The 10,026-nt window shown below is 35.3% G+C and overlaps 1 protein-coding gene and 2 non-coding genes across 3 annotated transcripts; 1 reads left to right on the top strand and 2 right to left on the bottom strand.

Annotated features, from left to right (window-relative positions):
* Positions 1-1,053: 1,053 nt before the first annotated feature.
* On the bottom strand, positions 1,054-1,126 carry TRNAT-UGU (transfer RNA threonine (anticodon UGU)). The gene has a single exon. It is a non-coding gene; the product is annotated as a tRNA-Thr (tRNA).
* Positions 1,127-2,788: 1,662 nt separating this feature from the next.
* On the top strand, positions 2,789-2,861 carry TRNAF-GAA (transfer RNA phenylalanine (anticodon GAA)). Its single transcript has one exon. It is a non-coding gene; the product is annotated as a tRNA-Phe (tRNA).
* Positions 2,862-4,984: 2,123 nt separating this feature from the next.
* LOC135666739 (ATP synthase subunit beta, chloroplastic) lies at positions 4,985-9,987 on the bottom strand. Its single transcript, XM_065178368.1, has one exon. The coding sequence runs from the start codon at positions 9,834-9,836 to the stop codon at positions 8,340-8,342; it is 1,497 nt and encodes a 498-aa protein (XP_065034440.1). The 5' UTR covers positions 9,837-9,987; the 3' UTR covers positions 4,985-8,339.
* Between the last annotated feature and the right edge of the window lie 39 nt (positions 9,988-10,026).

The raw sequence follows: 10,026 nt of genomic DNA, 5'->3' as shown, positions 1-10,026 counted from the left end.
CATTTGTGATACGTGAATGAGAAAAATGCGGATCAAGGCCCTTAGATCTATTTATTTTATTTCGGCGAAAAGAGACAAAATTCTCTGAAACTTTCTTTGTTATTTTCGTTAGGTTCAAGTCTGACGGGAATAATATTCTACGACTAACAACTCATTTATTTTCAAATCGATCCATTTACTATCTATTATTTGATTTACTACTCCTTTATATTGGAATGAGTCAAAAGTCAAATGTTTTGGCAATTCCTCGGGGGGGGATAAGGCAATATAATTTTGAATCAGAGCTTTCGATCTTTGTTTATCCTTCGTAGTAATAATATCTCTGGGTTTACAACGATAACTTGGTATATCCACTATACGACCATTAACTAAAATATGTCTATGGTTAACTAATTGCCTGGCTCCAGGAATGGTCGAAGCCATACCCAATCGGAAAAGGATGTTATCCAAACGCATCTCAAGTAATTGTAGTAAAACCTGACCTGTTGACCCTTTAGCTTTTCCAGCGATATGCACATATCTAAGTAATTGTCGCTCTGTCAGACCATAATGAAAACGCAATTTCTGTTTTTCTTCTAGACGAATACGATACTGCGATCTTTTCCCAGAACGCAATTGGTTTTTAAGATCACTTCCGGATCTAGGTCTTTTACTAGTTAGTCCTGGTAAAGCCCCCAGACGGCGTATTTTTTTGAAACGAGGTCCTCGGTAACGAGACATAAAGACTCCTTTTTAATTTTATGGATTTTATTGAAATTTCATTTTTTCAGAATAAAAAAATGAAAACTGAACTATAAATTAAGACTGAACTAAGGGATAAACAAAGCAAAGCTAAATTTACCGAAATACTACAAAGTAGAATAAAATAAATTGTATCAATATCCGGATTTTTTGTATATATAGGAAGTTGCAGCTCCGTTTTATGATTTGTTCGGTAGAGAGAGATCTAATTGTTCCAATACATTTTTTGGTCATGGTTGCAAGTTACCACGACATAACATATGGGAAAAGGAGGAGAGAGATTATCAATCACGGAAAAATCGATAGAGAAAAAGCCGGCTATCGGAGTCGAACCGATGACCATCGCATTACAAATGCGATGCTCTAACCTCTGAGCTAAGCGGGCTCACATAACATAACAGAAATAGTATATAGAAATTGAGGAAACTACCGGATTTTAGCTATTAGCTGATCTTATCTATTAGCTATTCGTTTAATATTAACTATGAACTATAACTATATAACTATACTATAACTATATAACTATATAGTATAGTATAGTTCTATATAGTTATATAGTATACTTCTAAACTATATACTATAACTAACTATAATAATAATTCTGACTATTCTTCTGACTATTCTAACTATATCTAACTATAATATACAACATAATGTATTTATTTATATATTTATATTTTATATATTTATATTATGTTAATTATAGCTATAGCGAATCGGTCCTAAGATAAAAAAAAAGATAAGGATAAAGATACAATCTAAATGAAAATGAGACATTCCTCTGGTTTGATTCGGAAAAGGAGGAGATAGGACAAAAAAAAAGAAGAATGAATATCGACCGTTCCACTATTCCAAATCGCACTGTAAAAATGAAAGGGAGGGAGAAACATATATATGTTGGATATATCTATCCATATTGAATTGCGGATACATCAATGATAGAATCATTTCTGATTGAAACAAGGTTCATTCAATATAAATGAACTGATGGGGGATAGCCAAAAAAATCAAACAGCAGCATACACTTTTTCAATATAGAAATCATTATCTAACGAATTCAACGGGTCCAAACAAACAAAATAAATGAAAAGGATAGTTGGAATTCCAACTAGGTCTTGGTATCAAAGGGGATATGGCGAAATCGGTAGACGCTACGGACTTGATTGGATTGAGCCTTAGTATGGAAACCTGCTAAGTGGTAACTTCCAAATTCAGAGAAACCCTGGAATTAAAAATGGGCAATCCTGAGCCAAATCCTTATTTTGAGAAAACAAAGGTTTATAAAACTAGAATTTAAAAGGATAGGTGCAGAGACTCAATGGAAGCTGTTCTAACGAATGGAGTTGACTACGTTTTGTTGGTAGCAGGAATCCGTCTATAAAAATTACAGAAAAGATGGTCCTATATACCTAATACGTATGTATACATACTGCCATATCAAACGATTAATCATGACCCGAATCTATTATATTATAATTATATATAATTATAATATGAAAAATTCAGAGTTATTATGAATCCATTTCAATGGAAGTTGAAGGAAGAATCGAATATTCAATTATGAAATCATTCATTCCAGAGTTTGATAGATCTTTTGAAAAACTGATTAATCGGACGAGAATAAAGAGAGAGTCCCATTCTACATGTCAATACCGACAACAATGAAATTTATAGTAAGAGGAAAATCCGTCGACTTTTTAAATCGTGAGGGTTCAAGTCCCTCTATCCCCAATAAAAAGCCTATTTTACTTCCTAAGTATTTATCCTCTTCTTTTTTTTCATCAGTGGTTCAGTTCAAACAAAATTCACTATCTTTCTCATTCACTCTACTCTTTCACAAACGGATCCGAACTAAAATCCTTGGATCTTATCCCAATTTGGATAGAACCTGTACAAATGAACATATATGGGCAAAGAATCTCTATTATTGAATCATTCACAGTCCATATCATTATCCTTACACTTACTTGTCAAATTTTTTACTACTTTTTAGTCCCTTTAATTAACATAGACACAAGTACTCTACTAGGATGATGCACGGGAAATGGTCGGGATAGCTCAGTTGGTAGAGCAGAGGACTGAAAATCCTCGTGTCACCAGTTCAAATCTGGTTCCTGACACGTAAATAATGTATCGGATAGATATTCATACAAATTAATCGAGATAGATCGGGCGTTAATAGTCTAGAGCATGATACGTATTTACTCATCTAGATGTTACATATTTACTCATCTATTACATATATTTACTCATCTATTACATATTTACTCATCTAGATATATATATATATATATACCTCCCCTTGGGGGGATTGGTTACATATTTACTCATCTAGATGTATATATATATATACCTCCCCTTGGGGGGATTGGTAAAAAATATATGTATGGATGGTTATGGTAAAGAACAAAGTGAGATTATGCTCCCGTCTCTTTTTTCTTTCTTGTTTCTTCATACTGTGCTTTCTCTCATTCAAAAAGAATATTAAGTCTTCATCTATATTCAAAATAAAAATAAATAAGTAAAAGTAAAAAAAAACTTAAAAGTCGAGAGGAGTTAAAAGATAGCAATAGACAGAATGCACTTCAGACACAGTACAAATAAAATCCAATCCCTTTTCATTTCTTCATTTCATATTTTTGACATTTATTCCATTTCTTCACTCTTGCTTACGTTACTTTCCGAGGTCCATCTACATCTAAGTAAGTTATGTGCGCGGTACAAAGTTCATAGTGCAGAACTCTTTTGATTCATCCCATTGTTTCTGCTCATACGAAATGGATATGATCTATTCCAAATTTTGGAATATAAATGAAGTTTTTTTTAGGTTATCCATAATACGAATTAAAGTCCGGTTACTTTCTTTCATCTAGAACGGAACGTAAAAATATTCCTTCACTTGAAAGAAATCTGGAATCGTGTCATAGTCGTATTAAGTAAACATTAATTTCTTATCATTTAATGAGCATCTTGTATTTCATAGAAATTGGGGGTAATATAGTCCTTACGTAGGGGCCAACCTATCCAACTTTCCGGCATCAAAATACGTTTAAGGCGTGGATGATTATCATAAGAGATTCCCAACATATCATAAGATTCGCGTTCTTGAAAATCAGCACTTCTCCAAATCCAGAAAACAGACGGGATTCTAGGATTATTCCTTGGGGCAAATACTTTTATGCATACCTCTTCTGGTTTAGCTATACCATACTGTATTCTCGTAAGATGATACACACTGGCTAAAAATCCGCCTGGTGCTACATCATAGGCACACTGGGAGCGTAAATAATTGTAACCATATACATATGAAATGACAGCAATGGAATCCCAATCCTCGGTTTTTATTTGTAAAGTTTCTATTCCTCGGCAATCAAAGCCCAAAGATCTATGAACTAAATCATGGTTGACTAACCAATCAGATAAACGATCCTGCTGCATCTTCTTGATCTCTCCCACATTTGTATTTGTATGAGTATTTCAATTTACAATGAAATTTTTAAAGATTGACCCTTTCTTTCTTATTCTGCACAAAAGAACCTTACCTTGTCTGATTCACTAATTCATGGGGAGATACTGAACTTTTGGATTTGAAAAATGTTTCAGAAGGTATCTCTGAAGTAGATGGTGATTGATAGAGCAATTCTTGATCATAATTTCCAGTATGAGTACTGCGTCTAACACAAAACTTGTGATTGGTAGTAAAACATCGATTTTCCTGTTGAGACACAGTTCTATCTTCAAAGATTTCTCGAGATATTTTCTTACGAAGTTTCGTTATAGCATCTATAACCGCCTCTGGTTTAGGTGGGCAGCCCGGCAAATAGACATCGACAGGAATTAGCTTATCGACTCCACGAACAGTACTATAAGAATCAGTACTGAACATCCCTCCTGTAATAGTACAAGCTCCCATAGCAATGACATATTTTGGTTCAGGCATTTGCTCATATAATCTTACTAAAGAAGGAGCCATTTTCATTGTTACTGTGCCGGCTGTTAAAATTAGGTCTGCTTGTCTAGGACTCGATCTTGGTACCAATCCATAACGATCAAAGTCGAATCGCGAGCCTATTAATGAAGCAAATTCAATGAAACAACAACTGGTACCGTATAGAAGCGGCCATAAACTGGAAAGTCTTGACCAATTCGAAAGATCATTCAATGTAGTTGAAATAACTGAATTGGTAATTGTTTTGTCAACTAAGGGAAACTCAATCAAATTCATAACTGTCTCAATGTAATCTTTTCCTTCATTTTTATTTTGATTGTCTGAATATTCAGTTAAGACCATTCCAATGCTCCTTTTCGCCATGCATAAACTGAACCAACAATTGGGATAAGCACAAAAATTAAAGCTTCGATAAATACAGATACACCCAATACATCGAAACTCATTGCCCATGGATAAAGAAAGACCGTTTCAACATCAAAAACAACAAAAACTAGAGCAAACATGTAATAGCGGATTCGAAATTGTAACCAAGCATCCCCAATGGGTTCTATACCCGATTCATAACTAGAGAGCTTCTCTGGTCCTTCACTAACCGGGGCTAAAACTCCGGAAATTACAAATGCCAAGATAGGAATAACGCTTGATATTATTAGAAATGCCCAGAAAATATCATATTCGTGAAGCAGAAACATAAATGTACTCCTATTAATGTGGAATATGCTGAATTATTCGATTCGAATCGGAATTGTCAATTCATCCATAACTTCTTATCTTAGGCGAAACAAGAATTGATTTTGATCAAATCAAACTGCATAGTTTAGAGTTTGTTTGCTGTGGGGCATGTTTTGTTTAAAGATTCATCTAATGGAATCCCACTTACATTTTGGATTTCGATTCTATTTAGATATGGTGTAGACATAGGATGCTCTTACACAAACAAAACTCTCTCACTTTGTCTTGGGTTCTCTATCCTCTAGAAAAAGGTAATAAAATACTAAAATATCCTATGCCTATAACTATTCCTATGCCTATAACTATAATAAATATCAATACCCTATAATATAGTAAAGTAAATATCCTATAATTAAATACTATGAATACTATATTCATTAGAATACTATGTTGATTATATATAATCAACATAATGAAATAATAATAATTTCATTTCCTTTTTTTAAAACTTAAATTTTTCAATAGTCATATGGGGTAAAATGTCTAGGGATTTCTAGCATATTCTATATTATTCGAAGTATTCCTTTTTCATTAAAATCTGGGTATAGGATCATTGCTTCTATTGATTTGATACGAATATGAATACATAATCTAATGCATCGAATGATTTTTTATCTTTTTCTTGTCCTAGATTTCATTTCTATTTTTCTTAATTGATTCAATCCGTTGAATTGAGAGGTGACATATAACAACTTATATCTTTCTATACAAAAAATTGGAAACTTGGAACCTGTACTATCCCACCTCCTCAGAAATAAATAAGAAGAATCGAGTTATTTCATTAGAGTTAGAATGAAAGATTCATTCTATTTCGGACCAATCTCTAATACTAAACAAAGATTACGATTTGGAATGAACCAAAATACTTGTTTGTTTTGTTACGGCAATAACGCTTAATAATATAATGGTAAGACCAAGCAATGGGTTAGATTTCGCTACAAGAAAAAGGTTTTACAGCAAACCTATACTAGACAATGAAACATAGCAAAGAGTGGAGTAGTATAATCGACGGAATCATAAATGATTTACATAACATTTTCAAATAGAAAGAATCACACATTATCGAATGATTCGACGGACCAAATCAAATCCACAAACCCACTCAACTCATAGAATATAGAAGAAGAAACGTTAATATATTTAGGCCCAATTCGTTATCTCTCCATTATCTCTGAATCAATCAATAAGGTTGCTCTTGTTCTGCCAAAAAACGATTAGTGATTAGTTAGGGGGATTCTCCAAATACAAGACAAGACCCAAGACCAAGAAAAGAATAGGTCCTAGACCCATGTGACTTAGGATTAGACTTGGTTGGTCCCATAGAAATGAAAACCATACTAAACTATATACTAAACACTAAACTATATACTAAACAAAAATATAATATATTAGGATTAGGGCTATACGGACTCGAACCGTAGACCTTCTCGGTAAAACAGATCAAACTGATTATTATCGAAATGATTCGAACTGTTTCAAAGACCCAACATGCATTTTGTTGCATTGGGCTCTTTCATCAACTGATGTAAAGATCAGTTAGTCCACCATATTTTTTCTTTAGAGGAAGATAATGAGATGGTTCCATGTGCTCTGATTTATTATTTGTATTCTGATCTAGGAGCAATACCAAAGTGTTTCAAAGAAGGGTTATCTTGACTTAGGTCTGCCTTCGGCCTAGATCAACCTAAGTTAAATGGAATCTCTATCGCTCCGCTGCAACAGTCGAATATGAGACTTCATACACCTTAAAGTTCATAGGACGAAAAGAGGTTATTTTGAGGCCCTTATACTCATTATGCCTAGCATTGAATGGGCTGGGTATTTACCTTATCAACTATCAAATCAATGGCGGGTTCTATTTGATTTGGCAACTGAATTCGCGCCTGAATCGGACCGAACCAAATATTTGTCAGGCTATTGTTCTCTTGTTCCCTCGAACCTATGGAGTAAGACATCGATTTCTCAATACGATCAATTATGTTCATTGCATAATAGGCTCCTTTGAAAAGCATTGGCGCGCGTGTAAACGAGGTGCTCTACCAACTGAGCTATAGCCCTTGTCATAGACATCTTAACATATAGATAATTTCTTGTCAAGATGGATATTCCATAATCCACATCATAGCTCTCTGATCTATTTATTTTATTTACGCTTAACAGAACAGATTTATTTACGCTTAACAGAACAGATTAGTATTGCTTAGAAATAATATTCCACCTATAATCCCCGAAGTGATGGGTTCTTTTTGTGGTGATAAATGACCTACTTAACTCAGTGGTTAGAGTATTGCTTTCATACGGCGGGAGTCATTGGTTCAAATCCAATAGTAGGTAGAACTTATTAGATACCGGAGTCGATGAAATGATATCTAATAAGTTTTTCTACCCCATCTTCTTTTTTTGTTTTATCAGATTAGACTTGATTGTGTTCAATTGGCAGAATCAACATGTGGTGTATAATAAAGAACTTTTTAAAAACTTCTCTTTATTATTTTGATGTATTGACTTGACTAGTAGGAAATAACATTGACAGCCTCTACTCGTGTCCTAGCTCGTCTGAGAGCTAGATTCGCTTCAATTGCTTGTCTCTTACCCTCAGCTCTACTCAAGTTAGCTTCAGCTATTTCAAGAGCTTGTTGAGCTTCTTGCGGATCAATGTCAGTACTTATTTCCGCATCATTTCCTAAAATGGTGATTTCATTATTACCTATTCTAGCGAAACCACCCATCAGAGCCACCGTTAACCATTGGTCGTTGTTGAGGCGTATTCTCAAAAGACCTATATCTACAGCCGTGGCAATAGGGGCGTGGTTTGGTAATACGCCAATTTGGCCACTATTAGTAGATAAAATTATTTCTTTCACTTCTGAGTCCCAAATAATTCGATTAGGAGTCAGTACACAAAGATTTAAGGTCATTTCTTCAATTTGCTCTCCTCTTCTAAGTTCATAGCTTTCGCGGTAGCTTCATCGATGTTACCTACTAAATAAAAGGCCTGCTCGGGAAGACTGTCTAATTCTCCGGAAAGGATCAGTTGAAACCCCCTAATTGTTTCTGCAAGACCAACATATTTTCCTGGAGAACCAGTAAATACTTCTGCCACGAAGAAGGGTTGTGATAAGAAACGCTCGATTTTTCGTGCTCTTGCTACAGTTAAACGATCTTCTTCGGATAATTCGTCCAACCCAAGAATAGCTATAATGTCCTGAAGTTCTTTGTAACGTTGTGAAGTTTGCTTAACTCTTTGCGCAGTTTCATAATGTTCCTCGCCAACGATCCGAGGTTGTAACATAGTTGACGTTGAATCTAAAGGATCCACTGCTGGATAAATACCTTTGGCAGCTAATCCTCTCGATAATACGGTAGTAGCATCTAAATGTGCAAATGTCGTGGCAGGAGCAGGGTCGGTCAAATCGTCCGCAGGTACATAAACGGCTTGGATCGAAGTTATAGATCCCTCTTTGGTAGAAGTAATTCTTTCTTGCAAAGAACCCATTTCTGTACTAAGGGTAGGTTGATAACCCACTGCAGAAGGCATTCTCCCCAATAAGGCGGATACTTCTGATCCTGCTTGGACGAAACGAAAGATATTGTCGATGAATAGAAGTACGTCTTGTTCATTAACATCCCGGAAATATTCCGCCATAGTTAGGGCAGTCAAACCAACTCTCATACGAGCTCCCGGCGGTTCATTCATTTGACCGTAGACTAGAGCTACTTTTGATTCTGCAATATTTTTTTCATTAATTACTCCGGATTCTTTCATTTCCATGTAAAGATCATTTCCTTCACGAGTACGTTCGCCTACTCCGCCAAATACAGATACGCCTCCATGAGCTTTGGCAATGTTGTTGATCAATTCCATGATGAGTACTGTTTTACCTACTCCAGCTCCTCCAAATAGTCCGATTTTTCCTCCACGGCGATAAGGAGCTAAAAGATCCACTACTTTAATTCCTGTTTCAAAGATTGATAATTTCGTCTCTAACTGTATAAAGGCAGGTGCAGGTCTATGAATAGGAGATGTTGTGCTAGTATCTACAGGACCTAAATTATCAACAGGCTCCCCAAGAACGTTGAAAATTCGTCCGAGGGTAGCTCCACCGACTGGAACGCTTAGAGGAGCTCCCGTGTCAATCACTTCCATTCCTCTCATCAGTCCATCTGTAGCACTCATAGCTACAGCTCTAACTCGATTATTTCCTAATAATTGTTGTACCTCACAAGTCACATTAATTTGCTGACCAATAGTATCTCGACCCTTAACTACCAAAGCGTTATAAATATTAGGCATCTTGCCCGGAGGAAAAACAACATCCAGTACTGGGCCAATAATTTGAGCGATACGCCCTAGGTTTTGTTCTTCAAGTGTGGAAACCGCAGGACTAGAAGGGGTAGGATTGATTCTCATAATTATAATTAAAGTAAAGTATGTCGAAAGTTTTTTTGAATAGTGCCATGCCAAGTCGAAAATAAATGTCCGATAGCAAGTTGATCGGTTAATTCAATAAGAAATAAATGGGAGTTAGCACTTGATTTAGTTGGTACCTACCCAACCGAATACGATTCAATCGTTTACTCATTCAATTACTCATTCAATG

This window comes from Musa acuminata, unplaced genomic scaffold (assembly GCF_036884655.1).
Source record: "Musa acuminata AAA Group cultivar baxijiao unplaced genomic scaffold, Cavendish_Baxijiao_AAA HiC_scaffold_1125, whole genome shotgun sequence".
In the NCBI taxonomy this organism is placed as follows: domain Eukaryota; kingdom Viridiplantae; phylum Streptophyta; class Magnoliopsida; order Zingiberales; family Musaceae; genus Musa; species Musa acuminata.
This window is presented reverse-complemented; position numbering and strand designations above follow the sequence as displayed.